The sequence below is a fragment of the Diadema setosum genome, chromosome 8 (assembly GCF_964275005.1).
Source record: "Diadema setosum chromosome 8, eeDiaSeto1, whole genome shotgun sequence".
NCBI classification, from domain to species: Eukaryota; Metazoa; Echinodermata; class Echinoidea; order Diadematoida; family Diadematidae; genus Diadema; species Diadema setosum.
The window spans coordinates 38062029-38082437 of NC_092692.1; the positions used below are offsets into that span (position 1 = coordinate 38062029).

A 20409-nucleotide genomic window follows, 5' to 3' on the forward strand; every position below is an offset into this window, starting at 1 on the left:
GTTTTTGTTTTACAGTCAGTCTCATGTTGTATCTTGCAGATGATCCAGCTGCTTATTGAATACAAGGCTGACGGGGAAGTCAGGGACATCCTGGAGAAGACGCCGGTTCATGTGGCTGCTCAGTAAGTCCCTTTTCGACCCAACAAGTTCCGGGGAATTATCTTTCCCCGCAAAAAAAAAGAAAAAAGAAAAAAAGATCCATTTTAAAATTTTGAAAATGGCCCCTCTAACTTTCACTGCATAATCTTAGATTGGAGCAAAATCATAGGCATGGGTTAAGTTCAGGTGTCAGGTGTCAATCTGCTCGAAAATCAAGCACTAATAATCACATATTTGAGTCTAATTTCGTCAAAAAATGTGTTGTTACTTTATAACAGAAATGACTCATGAATCAAATTTGTTATTCGAGGAATCCAAATTCCGCGCACGTGTTTCCATGGCGTGGAGTTAGCTAAGCTAACACGCATTGATTGCATAATACGAGAAATGTGATTACATTGATGTCGTAATACCCATACACACAAACACAAAAACGCAAAATGTTGCCAGAAAGTATAACTATTAGCTACTAATGTGAAGCGTTAGGAAATTAGGGCCAAGGCTACGTTTCGCCAACGCCATCATCATCATCATCATTATCATCATCATCATCATCATCATCGTCTTCATCATCACCATCACCACCATCATCACCACCATCATCATCACCATCATCATCATTACCATCATCATCATCATCATCATCATCATCATCATCATAATCGCCATCGTCATCGTCACAATTAATCGTCATCGCGACCGTAGTCATCACTCCAATCATCAACGTCCTCCTGTTTCCCTGTTAGGTCCGGCTACGTGAACTGTGTTGAGGAGCTCCTACGTCACACACCCGCCCTTCTCAACGAGGACGACCGCTATGGGATGACACCATTGCTAACGGCCTGTTTCTATGGAAACCATGGCGCCGTGAGGGCGCTGCTGAAGATGGGCGCCGATATCTCCAACGTGTAAGCATTAATTTTGGCCCACACTTTGGAATCGTTACCAGATGTTAGTTATGGATGACTATGAGTTTCTTGTAAAAATTAGCTTTCTTTCATTAAAGAATTCTACAAGCGACTATAATAGGAGAAATTTGGTTTGTGACTAACAGTAACTGCATGACAGAATGGATGGAGGGGTTATTTTTGTCATGCAGTCGTACAAATCTTTGCGATGGTTTGAGCATCTTCGATAGGAGGTTACAGCGGTGTACATTGTGTTTTCAGATTCAATCTAAAGCTCTATCTGACAGAAAAATGGATTCAGTTTCTCGAAATGACGAATATGTTAAATGTCCCATATTCTCGCAAGCAAAGCAGATACATTACTATGTGAACACTCTGTGAAAACCACACCACAGTGTGAAATCATCTTCACACTGTTAAATTAGAGCGTTTTCACATAGTCAATCATATGAACACTGTGAACACGCTGTGGGACACTGTGTTCTTTCCAGTATAAAAGGGGTACGTCACGACAATCGTTTTTTTTTCCTGGAAAACCGATAGATTTATATCAAGAATAGTATTTTTTCAACTGAAATTGTTTTTTTTTTCCGGTTGTTATTTTCGTGAATGTGTTGTTGTGTGGCAGTCAATAAGCCTATTACTGTTCTTATGCTTGTTATCTTTATTGGTACTGTGGCATTTAATTCAACTGCTTTCTTTTGTTACTAACTGTCCTGTTCGTTGCTGTTGATGTTGTTATTGTTGTCACTATAGTAACGATGATCATCAGACGGCGCTGATGTTGGCTTCAGCCAATAACCACGTGGAGACAATGAGCATTCTCATCGAGCACAACTGCGATATTTACGCCGTGGATAAGAACCTGGCAAGATTTTCTTCCTAGGAATCACACTTGGCTTTCCATACACAGACTGATAGAGGCTGATTTCATTGCTTTTTGTTGTCGTTGTTGTTGTATTGTATTGTACTGTTGTTGTATTGTATTTATTTCCCGTAATTAAAAAGATATACAAACAAAGATATATTACACAAAATAATCACGTGGAGACAATGAGCATTCTAATCGAGGACAACTGCGATATTTACGCCGTACATGTTGTTGTTTTTAAATCAAATTAGAGAGAATATCTATCATGGAATTAGAGATAATATCTATCACGGAAGAAGCAAATAAGCGTCAGATAAGCTGATGGTGATAATAAGTTATGAATTCCTTATTCATATCTGGGGACTCAATTATAATGTATTTATTCATAGGCTAAACGTGGGTGTAATCACGTCAGGTTTGTTGTGTAGAGTTTTTGCCACAAAAGGTAGTGACAAACTAAAGAGGTGTAAAAGCAAAACATGCAGAGAGGTGATGGAATTCACCATTCTTCTTTGGTTGGTTTAGGTATAGTCATTATAGTGATTTTCTGATTTTTATGGACCATGTAATGTAGAAATTTGAAGTATGATCACGTTACATGATGCTGTAATATACTGCAGAACACGGCCCTCCATCTGTGCTGCGATGCTGGCCACATCGCGGGCGCTAATATCCTCATCCGGGCCGGAGCCGACCAGTCGTGTTCCAACGACCAGGGCTTCACACCGCTCGAGTTGGCCATTGAGAGGGAGCAGGGCGAGATCGCCGCCGCCATCATCAAATCCAAAGAGTAAGCATGGCTCAACAATTTCATTTCTCACAATTCTGCGTCTAACATGTCTAACAGGATCATTTTAAACAAGCATTACACAATTACTATCGTTTGTGCTATGTTTCGTCTACAGAAGTAAATTTCATTACAATAGTCATCTAATAGTAATACACACACAGCAGGCATGTTTAAAGGTCCAGTTTACCTTTAAACACAGTTTACGTTTAACATTTAATGCATATGTGTAGGTCTGTGGCGCCACAAAACATCCTATCATATATAACATTTTCGCGATAAAGCCTAAACTATAAGGAGATTTCTGTATTTTTCTCAATAAACAATTTTATTTATTTTATACATAAATGACCTTCAAAAATCATCGCCAATTTTATCATTTATTTGTTTTGCTGATGACACAAGTTTGTTTGTTCTCATCGAGACCCTAATACATTAATTGATATGATGAATACTGAGCTTAGGTCTGTGCAATCCTGGATTTATGCCAACAAATTATCCCTGAATATAGAAAAAACTTATTATATGGTATTCAGTAATTCTTTGAATGTTGTCCCACATGAGATCAAAATAAATGATATATGTTTAACGCAGGTCAATAACGCAAAGTTTTTAGGGCTTTGGATTGACCGAGAATTATCCTGGAAAACTCATATTAATTTTGTAAGTAAAATTTTGTCCAGAAATATTGGAATTTTAAACAAGCTTAAACATTTGTTCCCTGTTTATATTTTGCAGAGTATATATTCTTCTTTAATATCTCCACACTTTAATTATGGAATTTTGGCGTGGGGAAATGCAATCAATTTACTATTAGATTCCCTTCTTCGTATTCAAAAGCGTGCAATAAGAATTATAAACCACGCCGGATATTTTGCTCATACCAACTGTTTTTTTCATCAAAACAGAATTCTGAAAATTCCAGACCTATTTCATTATAATCTTGGAATTTTCATGTATAAACTAACAACTAATGAGTTACCATCCGTTTTTATTCACATGTTCAAAAGAAATCGCTCTATTCATTGCTACCCCACTCGTCAGAGTGACGCTTATCACCTTCCCCGTACTCGCAATATTTTTGCAAAGAAAACAATTATGTTTACTGGACCCAGATACTGGAATGACCTCCCTCAAGATATTACTTCTTCCTTATCCTTATTCACCTTCAAACGCAAACTAAAACGGCTATTACTTAGTGGATACACACTACCCGGCTCTTAGCAACATTTTTTTTAATACCCCCAGTCTTTTGTCTTTGTCTGCAGCTCCAAGTTATTTGACGATAGCGTTATAGCACTTTTTGTGTGAGTGTGTGTGTGTAAACACGGCGAAATATGTACAGTTTCGTTTAAGCGATACTAAAGTATTCATGTGGTTCGATAGTTCGTTTTTAATACTGATTTTGCACTGGTACAATCTAAGTTGGTCGAGATAAACATGTCCGTTCTCCGTATAATTTCACGCCTATAAACTCGGGAACCTACAGTTTTTTACAAGCATCTTTGCTTTTATGTAGGCCCCATCATATTTCTGACATTTATTTGTGATATCCTCAGATGAAAATGACCATTTATATTTGTGTGTAATGTTTGTTTGTCTTTTTTTTTCTTCAAACATAAGATATGGTTGTATATGTTTTGTACTTTTGTTTTATTGTCAATCATTTTGTAATCCCATCACTTAGAAATGGAAATATGAAATAAACTTGAAACTTGAATAAACCGTAACTGTAGACGGTTTAGTCTGGAAACATTTTAATCATAACTATTGTTCACGTATTATATATTTAACAATACTTAACATCAATTTTACGGATTCATATTTTTACAGTGGTTGTTTCTATCCCTAACCCACATTTAGAACTGTTTTAAAGCACTTATATGCTGGGTTTTTGTTTCATCTGCAAATGGTAAATTATGCCTTTAAGATTTGTCTGTATTAATTATAGTTTTATAGTTCTTTGAGTAAGATCAATTTTCTCCATCAATTTGAAAAGAAATGGAAAGAAATATTTAACCGAAATTGAGACTATAGCTTAATTATAAATTATAATTTCATTAAAGATCTACTTTGACTCAAAGACTTCGTTATTCTCAATGCAAGATTTTGCATAGAATCATTGAGGTTAATGTATAACGTTTTGCCACCGGAATCTCTAACACAGACCGCTGTACATTTTGTTCGAGCTCCACAGAAACATAATGCACATTTGTTTTGGGAATGTTTTGTTAAACAAAGATTTATTTCTTAAACAAATAAACACATTCAAGATAACGAACACTAGTTCTGAACATTACATGAATTGCAGTTTTATAATCCTCAGTATGAGGGGAAAAACACTTTAGGTTTGGATTTGAATAGGCAACTGATTCCATAATATTGGTTCCTATAGCAGAGAAATCACGATCCATGTTTTACTCTGAGAGTATAAACAGTGCATCTAATGATAAACGTAGTGGACTTCGTGCATAATAATGTGCCTCTGTGAAGTCAATCTTGATTGATAATTTTGTGGCATATTAATTTTTTTTTCTTTTTGATCAGCTGGAGGGTGGCCATGCAAAGTAAGGACGAGCAGATGATCTCGCCCATGAAGGCTCTCATCGAGAAGCTACCCGACGTCGCTCTCCTCGTCATGGACCGGTGCGTTCACCGGACGTCCAAAGATCCCGTCACCATGTCTTACAGCGTGAGTAATTGTTACTCTTCACTGAATGTTTTCGATGTTTTAAAACTAGACGGAACCCATGTACTGTAAGTCTTAGAAGACTTGGCAAAGGTATAGCCAGGAGGAGGTCGCGTCTGGATTACATGTACCGCGCATATGCCCACTGTGCGACCTGAGCCTGCAAGCTGGTGCGAGCTATGTGGGGGTCCTCGCCAATTGTGTCGCATGGCCTATTTCATTACGAAATGACTGATTTTGTTACGAAATAGGCCATGCAACACTTGGCGCCCCATAGCACAACTCGCATCAGCTCGCAGGCTCAGGTCTCATTCGGCCTAAAACCAATCGTTTCTGCATGTATTCACATGAATAAAGGTTAGACAGACCAGTTATTGAAGAAAATGCTGACATCATAACTTCTACATGTTCTAGGCGCCGCTATCATGTTTATTAACGAAAATGTGCCGTTTATTAATCAATAAATTTAGATGATTCATATTTAAAGTGCATATTCATTATTTCTTTTTCTGATGTGTAGATGAAATTTGACTATCAATACATAGACCCTGGGCCAGATGACGTGTCGACTAAGGCAAACAACAGCCGGTATTTTGCCGTCAGGGTAGGTCCAGCTTCTGTTACATTAACGACTTTGCAGATGATGACACCAGCACAGAGTAGACACCTCTGTTGAACTATTATTCGTTGTCACTGATGTATTCCCGACAATTCTGCTGTGAGATTTAAAATTTTGTCCAAGAACAATCAATGAATTTCCCTTTGGTGGTGTTCGCATCATTGATTACTCCGATAAAACATTCCATTTTTATTTCATTTAGAGTTTTTTTTTTTTTCAGGCCTATAGAGAGTAGAACTCAGTGAACTGTCGAAGCTCTCTCTATTTCTATCTTCTTCTTCTTTTTTTTTTTGGAAATGAAATTACCATGCTAGTCCTCGGAAGTCAATATAGATGAAAAAGTTTTTTGAAAACGAGTGTTTGATATCACTCATTCTGAACGGTAATCAACAATTATCAGTTGGTTTTCAGATGGTCTCCTTCGTGGGGCGAAAAGACAAGAAAAGAACAAGTAACCAAACGACTGAAACGAACCCTGTGCAGATAAAAAACAAAAACAAAAAAATTTAATATCGAAGCAGATATATGAAATGCAAAAAGCATAGGAAGGTTTCCAATAACCATACACAGCGTCATTACTGATTAACTTCTTTTCTGTTGCAGCGGTGATACATACATGACATAGGTATACGTATAATCATGACTTGAATGTAAGTGATAGCATAATTTGAATAGGCAATTTCACTGACATTGTTTTTGCTTTTGGCTTCTGTCGTTGACGTTTCAGACGATGTGTCAATATGGACGCGAAAAGCTGTTGGCCCATCCTCTATCACAGAGCATCTTGAAGCGAAAATGGTAAGTTCACATTCACTGACAATCTTACAAATTCCGACGTATCTATCCCTCTTGGTTTTTACCACTGATGATTATTTTGTTTCCATCGAAACACACCGTAATAACAGGTCGGTGATGACCAGACGAAAACGAGTTCGTTCAATGCCTACACCATAGTGAGCAAAAGAGACTTTAGCCTTCAACCCATAAGGTTATAGGGAAAAAAAAGATCTTTTTACCATCGTCCGTTCGCAGATGTCGAACAAGCTAAAATGTCAAGTTTTCATGATAATTGCAGATGTTGTAGGGTTAACCAAATGACTTTACATCCTTTGTTGGCCGATTTTCTTGTCTTCACTACGCCGACATATACTGAAAACAACCTCTCTCACTCCTTGACTTTTCCAATTTGTGTTTTTGGCTAAAATCATACAACTCGTGTGAAGACAATGCCATGTGAAACTAGAAAGAGGAGACTCACCCCAAATATGAATAAACTTCAAAGGGAAAAATATTTCGTACAAAACGATACAAAAAATGACAAAAATCGGTTAAGAAATAGGAAGATATGACATTTTAAAATTTTACATTTTTTTTTTTTTTTTTTTGGGGGGGGGACATTTCTTGACCAGTCCTTATGAATATTCAAATCAGCAAGTTGATGATGTCATGCCCTCACAAGTTCTAATACATTTCTATACAGAAATGAAAACAGAAATGGCAAAAATCCCATTTGCAGCGGTATAGATATTAAACTTGTCTGAAACCCACCTAGAATAAAAAAGAACAAATGCTAACTCTGGTATCTTGGTATGGGAATATGCTTTTACTTGTATTAGCTAAAAATTACCAATTTTCAGAATTTCATATATTTCTACATACATGCAAAAGTGGAGGGTATGACATCATTTACTCGCTTATTTGAATATTGGTAAGGACTGCGTGATCAAGAAATGTTTTTTCGAAAAAAATTGTGAGTATATTAATTTCAAAATGTCAAATATTCCTCATTTCTTATCCGATTTTGTCATTGTTGTATAATTTTATGAGGAATACTTTACTCTTTCTTTTGAAGTTTATTTTTCGGAAGGATTTCTTCTTTAAAATTCCCTTTAAGACTTTCAAACTTTCTTAGAATAATAATGTATGATTTCCGATTCAGTTTCAATCATTTCGTTCTTCTCCTTGGGTTATACTCGATCTTCAACAAAGTCAACATGGTGCTGAATGATTCATCTTTAAGGAAATCAATCCCAAATTTGGTTTTGTGACAAATTTTGACATAATGTAATACCACGAGTAGTCTATATGTCGTCAGCTCCTTAAAGGTATCTTGTCAGCCACTTGAATTTCTGCTTTTGTTCCTCGATCTTTGTATTCATGCAGGCAGCGCTTTGGTCGGATTTTATACTACGTGGACATGACTCTGTACATAGCCTTCCTCACACTCCTCACAATATACAGCCTGATTTCTCCAGTACTCATCGATGTTACTGTGTCCTACGTCCACCCGGAAACAAACCAGGCCCTTAATTGTCCCGTTTTCAATCTGACGGAGATCCCGGAACTGCATCACTACTTGCGGTACGACGAGGCGGTAAGTCGTGATGTGATAAATAAGCTGTTATTATTTCGCGAGGGTTTGATTTTCGCCAATCAGAGTTGGACCGCGAATTTACCAACGCGCGAAAATGTCACCATGCGCTAAGGTAATAGTGCACTTATGAACGCCTCTGTGTCAATTCGCGTAAACAACATCTCGCGAAAATGTCCGTGACTTCATTCGCGAAAATATCATTAGGCGAAAATACATTGTAGCAGCGTATACAGAATTTTGGTCTATACGCGTGTGTGCGTGTATTTCTTACACACAGAGCTGCAAGGCAGACACAGCGAATACAGAGACGAACACAAAGACGAATAATATTAACAGGTTCCAACAGACCATCATGTACACTCAGTGTATGAAATATAACCAAATTCAGCACCCACCGATGATATTAAAGATTAACACGAAATTCAATAAAATGACACATGAATGTGCCAACAATGATTGGCCGACAATAAATGCATAGGCACGCCTCTTCTTATGATGTGCTAGCTTTCTTCCAGTAAGATGAGAATCATAAACATTGTCAACAGCTAACGAAGTGGAGAAACCATGTAAAGCAAATGCGAAATAAGCGAGATTAAAGTGCGCGTCCACATTCAGACGAATTACGAACAACATTCAATAAGGTGAGTTACAAAGAATTCACGATAACTGTGATGAATGTTGGACGAAAATCTTATCAAAAAATAAAATTCATCATCAGGGTCCCGTTCCATAAAACTTGTCCTCAGTGACAACTGCCACATTTCTATGACAAATTTGCTCTCAGCCAATCAGATGCAAGGATTTCAGTAGTGTGCAGCTTGTCACATCTATGACAACTTGTCACTGATGACAAGTTGTCATAGATGTGACAAGCTACGAAATCCTTGCATCTGATTGGCTGGAGCAAATTTGTCATAGAAATGTGGCAGTTGTCACTGATGACAAGTTTTATGAAACGGGGCCTGTGCCCTGTTGCATAAAACCCTTACCGCTGGACTTACCGCTCCTTTCTAGCGGTAAGTCTTCAACTTAGCGGTAAAGCTTATAATCCTTGATGCTGATTGGCTGTGACGTCTAATTTTGACGGTAGTTACCATTGAAATTCAAAGGTAAGTTTTATGCAACGGCCACTGGTCTAACATTTTAGTGGATAGATATGCTATTTATGAAAGCTGACAAACCTCCTTCAGAAATCTTGGAAGATAATATTATTTGCCTGAATGTATATCCTAATTTAAAGGGTGTGTACAGTTCTGGTCGAGATGAGGATTTAGCTTTTAACATTTTGCGAGATATTCAGAAATCACTCTATGAGATGTCAAAGAGCATGCAATTCTAAGGGGTATCAAAAGTTTATTTGATGAAAATCGGTTTTGAAGTGGCCGAGATATCCAAAAACAAGGTGAAACAAAGAGATCCTAATAAAGTTGTGGCATGTATATAGTCTTTTATCATTATCACTTTTTTGGATATCTCAGCCATTTGAAAACAAATTTTCATCAAATAAACGTTGAATCCTTCTTAAAATTACATGCTCTTTCATATTTCATAGGAGGTTTCTCGTTATCTCACTTAGGAATGTAAAAAACATGAATCCCCACCTCAACCAGTACTGTACAGCCCCTTTAAGATCGAGGAATTGTGCGTTTGCCATAAATGTATGAACTCGAACTCGCATACCTTTCTGGCGTCACATTTCACATTGATAAAGTTTTGACAGGCATACGATATAAGAAAAAGACTTCATAATACACTTGTACACAGATTGTCAGAATTTCTTCAAAATTCTACTGCTGTGTTTTTAATAATCTCATCATCCACTACAAAGTTTTGGGAAAATTTCACCTTTAATTGTTCTTGTAAGAATGCGCAGTCATAATCGCTCTCCACAATTTGTGCACCAATTAATTTTGCAGAATGACGGTTTTTACTACGTGAGCCCGACCACTGCTTACGTGGCTTACGGCGTACTAGCCTACTGCATTTCCATCATTCTTGGGGAGCTGGTAGAAATGTACGTGGTGGTGAGTACCGGATTTTCTTCCCTTTTCCTGTTCGTATTCTCGGAAAGCAGTAAACCTTTCCTTTTCCTTCTACTTAAACGCAAAAGCTAGTATCTCACCAACGGAGACGTCTCCGCGAAGTCTCCAACTACTCAGTCGCAGCAGTCGCGGAGACGTCTCCAACATAAAAATGGCTTGCGGTCTTACCAAGGAGACGTCTCTGAGACGAGTTATGGCAGGTGTCAAAAAAAAATCAAATGTGAGGAGTCGTTGCAGGATCACCTGACTTGATCTAGGCAGGATGTCAGCACGCAGATGGGTCACGTGGTTTTTAAAGTAGGTCAAACAGCGTCAAATAGAGTCGCGGAGACGTCTCCGCGACCTCTCACCAGTTTTTCTGGTCTCCAGCAGGTCTCGGCGACGTCTCTGAGACGTCTCTGAGACATCGCGGAGACATCGCGGAGACGTCTCAGCAGTCGCGGATATGATTACTGGACGTCTCCGCAACTGATGGAGACGTCTCGGAGACGTCGCGGAGACTTCGCGAAAAATCGAACATGTTTAAATTTCTTGCGACTAATCGGAGACTCTAATTTTCAGGAGACGTCGCGGAGACGTTTCTGAAACTACCAAAATCTGGAGTCGCGAACTATTCGCGAACTACTGTAGTTTCAAGCCCGGTGAGATACCCACTTAATTAATTTAGTGCTCATTTACGTAGAGCTATAGTAGCTACTACCAACTCCCTTTACACGTGTACGCAAGAGTTACTAGTTTGTCAAACAATCTAATTTGAAGGACATAAAACCAATTTTCTTCCATATGAGCTCATGTCAAAAGAGTTAATCTATAATGAAGAGTTCTGTGCATGCGATTAGAAAACGGTTGAGGTTTTTATGACGTCATCACTTCATCCAATTTGAGGCTACGACTGTGGCCAATATTACCATGGGGGGGGGGTGGACATGGGAAAGTGTTACATCCCATCAGTTTCGTATCTGGGTTTTTTTCTGTTTCGATATCACTCTATCACTCTATCATATAAATTCTATATATAAATATAATCAATATATAAATATATGAATATATAAATAAATAAATATATTATATATATATATATATATATATATATATATATATATATTATATATATATATATATGTCTACGACTGAATACTCTTACTAAACATAATCTAAATTCAGTGGGCAAAATGACCAGTGGTACATGTAGGCCTAGTGTTGGGGTATCCAGGGAGGTGGGAAGAGACCCTTGGGTATCAAAGAAATTCAAGAATATGAAAGGGCCCAAGGTAAATGAGCAAGCTTGTTTTATTGCAGGTTCCAGCACTTGGTTATTTGTACACGTAGAATAACGCCTTTGACATGATTATCGTCTCTACATAGTTTATTCGAGATATTTCCTAATTTTGGTTGAAAATTATAACTTCATTTCATTTGAACTGATTATGCGATTATCTTCAAAGTTCCACCTAGTAATACACTGATCATCATGCAATCGATGACCGCACATTGTTAAGTTGTATTCTTGTTTCGGGAAACGTCTACATGTGAATCTACTGGCGTTCAACTTGTCGGTAGAGCTCAGTGTGTACAACATAAACGATGCTTGTAATACATGAGCTAAAGTGACACTTATTTGGTTGTCTGTTTTACCATCTTACAGCGACTGAAATATTTTACAGACCTGGGCAACTTCGTAGACTGGGGAACTTTGATCTCGGCGCTGATATTTGTATTCCCGCCTGGTAAAGTGCCTTGCAATCACAACTGGAACGCCGGTATCTGGGCTCTTTTTAGCTCTTGGATGAAATTCATCATGTATTTCAAAGGGTAGGCATGGAATTTCGTCCCTATTATGTATTTTAGTTGTATATTCTAAAATGTATATAATCATATACGAATGTGTGCATGATGTACGTATGTATGAATATGGAAGTCCGTATTATTTCATGTATGTAGGTGTTCTACATTATGGTACATGCATGCATATGCGTGCATGTATCGGGAAAGTTTGTATTTTGTGTTTGTTTACAATGTTCGTGTGCATGTGTGTGTAAATGTGCATGCCTGTATGATTGTGTGTGTCTCCAGTCGCATTGAGACTCCTCTGTGATGTGACTTGCAAAGACGTATTATAAACATAAATGTAATAAATGCCCCCCCCCCCCCTCAAAAAGAAGAAACACAAAACATTGTTGAAAATCTTCATGAAGATAAACGAAAATAATCTAGAGAAATTCTATCTTTGTGTGTGTGTGTGTGTGTGTGTGCGTGCGTGTGTGTGAGTTTGATTCGAACGGGATTGTGTTTCAGTCTGCAATTATAGTATCGTTCCTTTACAGCTTTTTGTTCAGTTTCTGGAACTCCATCAAACTGTTGTCAATGAAAAGCGTGAGATAAGGATTTTTAACAAGTATTCATGTGAAGTGATTTCATAAGGTTGAAATAAGAGATTTTCCCCTACCTTCTTCCACTCCATGACACCTGTGTAGGTTCAAGACCACGGGTCTCTACGTGCTCATGTTTGTCGAGACGCTGATGTCTATCATCAAGGTGATTTTTAAACCCTTTTGTTATAATCTATTCATACATTTATTTATATTTTTTGTTTCATTTCAGTATAATATCATGAATAAATATATGCAAGCTAATGTATTCATGAATTCGTTCGAGGGAACCGATCGTCGGTAGAAAGTTACGGGAGAGAAAAGGAGACAAGACACGTGACTCGAGAAATGAAATAAGTTCTTTATCGATTGCTATAATCCTTTGGGGTGATGCAGTCTCATTGTCCGGTGTCACAGAAGTGCTGCTTAAAATCACCATCGCACCCCCCCCCCCCCCGAGAATATTGTATCCTATCATTAATTTCAGTTCAAAGTATGTTTTCATTTTTTTTTCAACTGAATACACAAAGTATTTTATGATGATTGTAATTGGATATGCGTTTGAATAATTTAATGGGAACAAAATTAACGGTATTTGCATGGCTGTGGTCAATGAAAACAAGGCATACGTATAATAAACACACTATATATTCTATTAAAAAAAGATGGCGGTAAACCAACTCAAAAGACTCCATGCTTTGATATTGTATGACCACCTTGGTAAAAAAGTGGGTGAAAAGTTTACAACTACCATGGAGCTACTATACAGAGATGATGTATAGTAGCCCCGTGTGTAGTAACTACAAAGAGTGCGTGGAAGAAAAAAAAAATGAGGAGAGGGGAATTCAAATAAAAAGAAAATGAAAGTACAAGAAACTGAAATAATAAACTAATAATAAACTATATACCGCTTTCAAACTTGAGATCTTCGAATTAAGTTATGTCTCCAACCAGTACGTGACTGATAACACTTTTTTGAGAAGTGGGTACACCAGCAGCAACCTGCAGAGAGTTTCTGCTCTTGAAATTAGATCATGCCTACTATAAAACATTCAAATTTTCCTTTGCATATAGCCTAAATTCAATGATTCAGAAACCTTCCAAATTAGATTTTATCAATGCTGGTATTTTTTCCCACTTGGCAGTTAATGCGCGTATGTCACTTACTTATTGGGTATTCGCTAATGTAGATGTTTATTTTTAATCGCTGATGACCTCTGGGTAACACATTTGTGTTGTTTAAACCCCGGTCACGGCGAAAACACGTCAAAAAGTAGTCTCCCGTGAAGCAGACAATGCTGTTCGTGTTGATGTCGAGTTTAAGACGAGCTACGGTCGATTTATAGACGTGGCAGGACGCGGGGAAAAATCTAATCGGTGTCGGACGCGGTAAAAAATTTTGAACTGCTCAAAATTTATTCCGCGGACAACCACGGGCGGCACACGTGGTAAAGACGTGCAACACACGTGAAACACACGTGATAATCCGTGTTCCGGCAGTGATTAAAACATGGGGAGACGCGGTAAAGACACGGAAGTTTAGCGGTCTGTCATGGGCAGAGCACGGTCATCTGACGCGTGTTACGCGTTGGTATCACGGGAAATAGCGTGTGTTTAGCGGCTTATCGCTAACAAATGGATTTTTCCGCGTACACACACGTGGCTGGACCTGGTTAGCCGTGCTTATAGGCAGTGCTTCAGCAGTGGAACAGCCGCCAACGGCCATACCCCGTACAAAGCACGGCCAAACCAAAATTGATCAAAAAAATTACCACTTACGACCACGTCCACCAGATTTTCATAAGTTTTTGTACGTGATTTGGACGTGGAGTGCTGTGTGACCGGGGCTAAAATGACCCGAAAAAAGTCAGTTCTGCGTCAAACCAGTGATGATATCATCCTAAATCTTGTTTTAGGTGAATTCAGTTTTTCAACGTCTGTTGTAAAACCGAGCTTGTTAAAGATATCACTATTCATATTGATAGAAGTAGTATTAAGTAACTTGGATCTTAAGTTCACTCGCGAACTGCTGCCGAAATGAAGTTGGGCCAACCTACTTAGTACTAAACTGGATACCCCGATGATATTCATAATGGATTTCAATGTCTCCCTCTCTTGTTCAGGCTATGTCAGTGTACATCATGTTCGTTTCGGCCTTCGCCAATGCATTCGGCATGTGCTTCTGGCAAATCGTAAGTATAGCTTCTATGTATACTTACTGCCTATTATGTTCTTGAAATGAATAAGTAGAGAGATATGCTCAACCCCGTTCTTGTTTTTTTACGTGTATGGACAATTGTCATTTATTATCTCATCTGTTTTAATAAAGAGGAAGAAGATCGAAGAAGAAGATACAGATCCTGAAGAAGAAGAAAAAAGAAAAAGAAGAAGGGAAAGAAAAAGGATTAAAAAGTGGTGAGCAAGAAAATTTTGAAGTAAAGATGTGAGATGAAAGTCCAAATGAAAATTGTCATAGAGATAAACACAAGAGACCTTTGGCCTCCTTCAAATTCTTTGCTTTTAAACTAAACATCCACCATCCAGTCACACCCCGTACGAATATGAGTGAAGTGTTCATCAACAACAACAGCAACAAAAACAACAACAACAAACCAATAGAGAAAGAGAAAAAGAAATAAACAAACAAACAAACAAACAAACAAAACATCAATCTTATCTGTACTTTGTGTTTTGCTCTCGTCAGTATCGCTTCTCAAATTCGGAGCGTGCCATCATGAGCATCTTTACCATGATGTTGGGAGAGCTGAACAAAGACGACATCTTCTCGCCCGATGTCTCCCTCGCACCTTTCGGGGCGTCCGCCTACGCCCTCTTTTTCATCTTCCTCTTCATCATGCCTATTGTGCTTAATAACCTGACGGTAGGCGGAGGGGGTTATGGAAGAGGGGTGGGGTGCATGGGGGGGTGTACGGGGAGGGAGGGTGGGGAGGGGAGGAAATGGTAGGATGGGGTGGGGAAGGGAATATTCAATGTAGTATATTACTGAGGGAACACTCCTCTCTATATTCGTATAATTCTAATTTATATGGCGTACTGCAGGTTGTTTGTTTGCTCTCTTGCTTGCTTTCCTCATAGTCTTTGCTCTTGTTTGAATGTAATACAGATATCGGGAAAATGTACCGTTCTACATTGGAAAAAAATATATATTATATATATGCTGATTACCCTTCAACAGATGTTGAATTAGACTGTAGATGTGGCTTAAGATCCTAAAGATGAAATCAATCAACTGCAACGCTTTAAAATGTCAAGATGGATAATAATGATCGAACAGAGAAACGTTATACTGAGAAAGCTATAGACATACATATCAAGTGATTGCGTCGATTAAGGGGATGTATTTGTTCGTATCGTTCTACTTTTGCGAGGTGTAAAAAACATATTTATGTTTTTATCTTACTAGAATTGTGAACATTGGTTGCTCAGCTTATAAACTCAACTTGTCGGTTCACTAATTCTTATTTTGATCAAGCAAAAGTTTGTTCACACAATCAAGCATCGTGGTTACCTTTGAAATGTCCTCTGTTTGTCAAAAATGGCTCTTTCAAAATGCATTGTTGCATCGTACGATGATTTAAGAAAAGATGAAAGAAAACTTCAAACGGCTGATAGCCTCGTGACTTTCCTCTCAATATAAACGAAAAATTACAATTTCGGCTGATTTTCGACTCTCTCCTCTCCCAAATAGATTGGTATCGCTGTCGGGGACATTGACGGCATCAAGAAAAAGGCTTTCATTCGTAGGAATGCTGTTCAGGTAATGAGCATTCATTTTCTTCTAATTCTGATCTGTAATAATTTTGTTTTGTGTATAACTATTTAAACTTGGCAGTAGAATACATCAGAACACGTCGTAATGGTGGCTCATCCTGTTCAAATTTGATTATGTGGTGTGTTAGTCTTTTGACCAGGCCCTCTCGCTGTATGATGGCTATAACTGGCAAACGAAGCGAGCCTCGCGCTGTCGCACTCAGCTGAGCTCGCTTTGTTCGCCCCCATTCGCTCACCACCATTACAGCGAGAGGGCCTTGGCAAAATACTAGCGGTGTTTTCGATGCGAAAATAAAGAAGCTCATCACAGATCACTATGTTTTACATACATTCCCAGTGGTATTTATTTTTTTTTTTATTAAAAAGGGCAAATATACATATTTCTCTTGATCTACGTCTTGCAGTCGGATTATGTATACCACTTGGAGGCTAAGTTCCCGCTGTGGCTCCAGCGAATCATTTACCAACCGGAGAATATCACCAAAGTGTCGAAGGGAATACGAACCAACAAAATCATGGCATTCGTAAGTCTCATTTGAAGGTGTACTGATAAGCTCTTCCCCCCCCCCCCATCATTATTATTATTTGCGTTTGCGGGAGGCATAAAAGCAACAGCAACAAAACAAAATTGTCACTTAAAAAGTCAATGATGCGGAATGTGACACCTTTTATACAATTATCAATATGTCTTTGTTGTGGGTATTGGTAATTGAAAACTGTATAATGTTTAATGACGTTTTAATGATATCAAGTTGAGCTTGAATCCAACTGTAAATCAATTTACTTGTAAAGAAGAAAATGACAGATTTTTATAGCCTAGCAAAACATGGGATTTTAGGGAGCTCATGTTGAAAGCAGATTTAATTGTAAACCCACTGTGCAGAACCTAACATGAGTTGTATTTCGTAAGATTTCTACAATGGGTATATGTATCAAATAAGTTCGGACAAGCGCACCCAATAACAGTCCTGCAATTTCTGAGCCTGTTAACGCATGCAACCGTTTTATGTATGAAAGTGGTAATCTTCAGAATGTTTTTCTGTCGTTCATGCGCTTCCATCAGGATATTAAACCCAAGATTTTTACAGGAATGTAACTGATTTGTTTTCTCTCTTGTTTTCTCTATTACATCCTTAAAAATCATTATCAATAAGTGGTATTAACAATGATGATGATGATAAGACTAACAATAATGATAATAATAATAATGACAACAGAAATAATACTAAAAATAATCATCATCATCACCGTTAATCATCATAGAATAAAAATGATGATGATAATAATAATAATAATAATAATAATAATAATAATTATGATAATAATAATAATAACAATAATAATAATAGTAACATTAATAGAATATGAAACTGAATGACAATGGGGACATTATAGACAGTTGCAGCAGTTGGAGCTAGCTCTGGCCGTCCTTACGAAGACTGGGCAGTTGGGAAGGGGAGCTCTTGGGTTACCACAAACAAATTTGGTATACAAGCCTTACTTTGGGATTCAATTTGCTCATATATTATCGTATAAACCTTATTCTGAATCATCTGCTCTGAGCTATGATCATGAGCGTAGAATTGCTGTATTACGGTTATGTTTGGTTCCGTTCTCCTTTGTTTTGCGGGATATAGTTCTTTCCAGCGGAGGACGACGCGTTCGTGGAGGCGGACGATAAATCCGAGCCGAGGACGGCCGAACACGTCCTAGACGAGATGCAGGGTCTAAAAACCTCGTATGTTTCATACTGTAGGCTTTGTGTTAGACAAGAACATTGATTTCCTCGAACGAGAAATACCAATGAAGGAAGCTGCAGATGAAATTTCGTCTGAAGTTGTTGATTTTTTTTTTTTTTTTGGCAAGAATAGCACCAACAATTTCTACTAACAGGCCTCCTACTTTTAATTTGAATGTAGACCTATCCTTTGGGTAAACAGCACACTAAAGATCTAAACTACCAATTTGCGAATTAAGCTTTTCCAAGCTCAAAGTCTCACTCTGTCTATACTTGTACTACCCAAACTAGCGAATATCCATAAAATTGCAGACACTGTAAGCACATTCAGTACAAGAATTGTGACACTTTTGTTTTGATTTGGAGCCCACACTATATAATTTTCTAGTCTAGCGTTTCTTCATCTCGAAAAATCATAAACTAATAATGTACAGTGTTGCTAACAGAAAAAAAGGAAAAAAGAAAATTGGAGAAGTATTGATTATTTGAGCAAGGGAGGGAGGCAAAAGAAACTCTGCCGGGTTACTAGGTGACTTGTAAAGATATTAGTTATTGTGCTAAAAATTTCCTCACGGAATGATTGTGATGGTGATTTAGAAATACTTAAATTTATACAGGGTAAATATTTCTTCTTTTTTTCAAATCTTCCCGCCAGATTGGCCTCTCTGAAGCTTATGGTCAGACAGCAGGGCGACCTGCTGAAGAGTCTCGCCGACAAAGAGGGCGTCAGTACCAAAGTTCAGGACATCGTCGCCCTGAGCGGGTTCGCCGACGACGTCGTCTTCAACGAGCACGACAACGAAAATGACCACGAGTCGAATGTATAGCATTTTATTTAAAGGCAGACGGCAATCAAAACTTTACTGGAGGTCGATATTTCAAATGATAGAACATTACGGGCCTAGAACAATCTTGGCCTATTTTGACATAAAAGGAAGGAAGCTGGTGAAGAAAAGAAAAAAATTTTCTCAATGAGTAATTTACATTGAAAATATATCGGCATTTGTGTGACGTTGTGACGAAAATAACCATCTCTCTGCAGCATGACTACCTAAGCCCTAAACCAGACATCCTAGTAACATGCAAAGTCCAATCTCATTACAGCGTAAGCTTAGATCTAATTTTGATTTGAATTGATCGATTTGAGTTATTGGTTTCTACATTATCATTGTACATGTACTATAGTACCCATTGTTAATAGTATACATTTTATGTACCGAGTACAAATACAAACGTTTAAAATGTTGTACAAGTGTAATCACAGTACAATGAATAATACAGAAGGTATTTGCTTGCAGCCCTTTTTATACAAAGTCATGACACATAATATATACAAGGAAAAAGAGAGGGAAAGAGAGACTTGCGTAATGAGATTTATAGGATAGAAGGAGGAAATAAGAGGCTTGACTGTTTTCAGAAAACGTCTGCTTATTATTTTATTCACACAAAGTGTCATTTGGCTGAGTTGTCACTTGCTTCCTTTTGCCATCATCGTCATCATCATAGCGATAATAATGTAGCCGACGGATTCACATGAATTGCATCATCGTTGCCAGCTCTCGGTGTATTGAAGTTATTTCATTTCAGTGAAGTATTACAAGGCTTCGACACCGCCCCCCCCCCAAGTGGAATATTCCTTTCAAAGCAATGCAGCTCAACGCGATGTACAATCATCTTCAGTGTACGTGAAGTTTATAATGTACTTCAGCTTTCGACAAGCATAATGTATTCTGTAATCGTCTTATACCACCCCTCATATTTATGGCGTCTTTTATGAATAATAATCAAAGATTGTATACATTTAACAAATAGATGTAGCTTTACATGTAATCGTATGTGTTTTTGATGTCAAAATAATGTGTATATCCACCTCTATGTCTTTAGTTTATATGCAATTTCCGTCAAAGGAATAATGTTTATATTCTATAAATAATTGTCATAACGTTTGTCTATTTCTATCAGTTTGGAAGAATAAAATGAGAACATAAAGCGTTTTATATAGGAGATATATTTACTCGAAATAAATTAACGTCAATTGCTTCACAAAGTCTGATATTAGAGAGTCATCTTGTTAAATGATTTGATTTGATTTGATTTGATTTCTGCATTCATTTTTCATAC

General features: G+C 37.8%; 1 protein-coding gene across 1 annotated transcript in view; it reads left to right on the plus strand.

The window, feature by feature from the left end:
• LOC140232247 (uncharacterized) overlaps positions 1-19115 on the plus strand; it is a 30851-nt gene extending 11736 nt beyond the window's left edge. The window contains exons 10-26 of the mRNA XM_072312380.1: positions 40-122; positions 846-1007; positions 1764-1875; positions 2499-2668; positions 5213-5357; positions 5875-5958; positions 6701-6771; positions 8137-8347; positions 10264-10371; positions 12035-12201; positions 12864-12924; positions 14882-14950; positions 15463-15639; positions 16468-16536; positions 16955-17074; positions 18188-18288; positions 18944-19115. Coding sequence (XP_072168481.1) covers positions 40-122; positions 846-1007; positions 1764-1875; positions 2499-2668; positions 5213-5357; positions 5875-5958; positions 6701-6771; positions 8137-8347; positions 10264-10371; positions 12035-12201; positions 12864-12924; positions 14882-14950; positions 15463-15639; positions 16468-16536; positions 16955-17074; positions 18188-18288; positions 18944-19115 — 2082 coding nt within the window. The remainder of the gene's footprint in view (positions 1-39; positions 123-845; positions 1008-1763; positions 1876-2498; positions 2669-5212; positions 5358-5874; positions 5959-6700; positions 6772-8136; positions 8348-10263; positions 10372-12034; positions 12202-12863; positions 12925-14881; positions 14951-15462; positions 15640-16467; positions 16537-16954; positions 17075-18187; positions 18289-18943) is intronic.
• The last annotated feature ends 1294 nt before the right edge of the window (positions 19116-20409 follow it).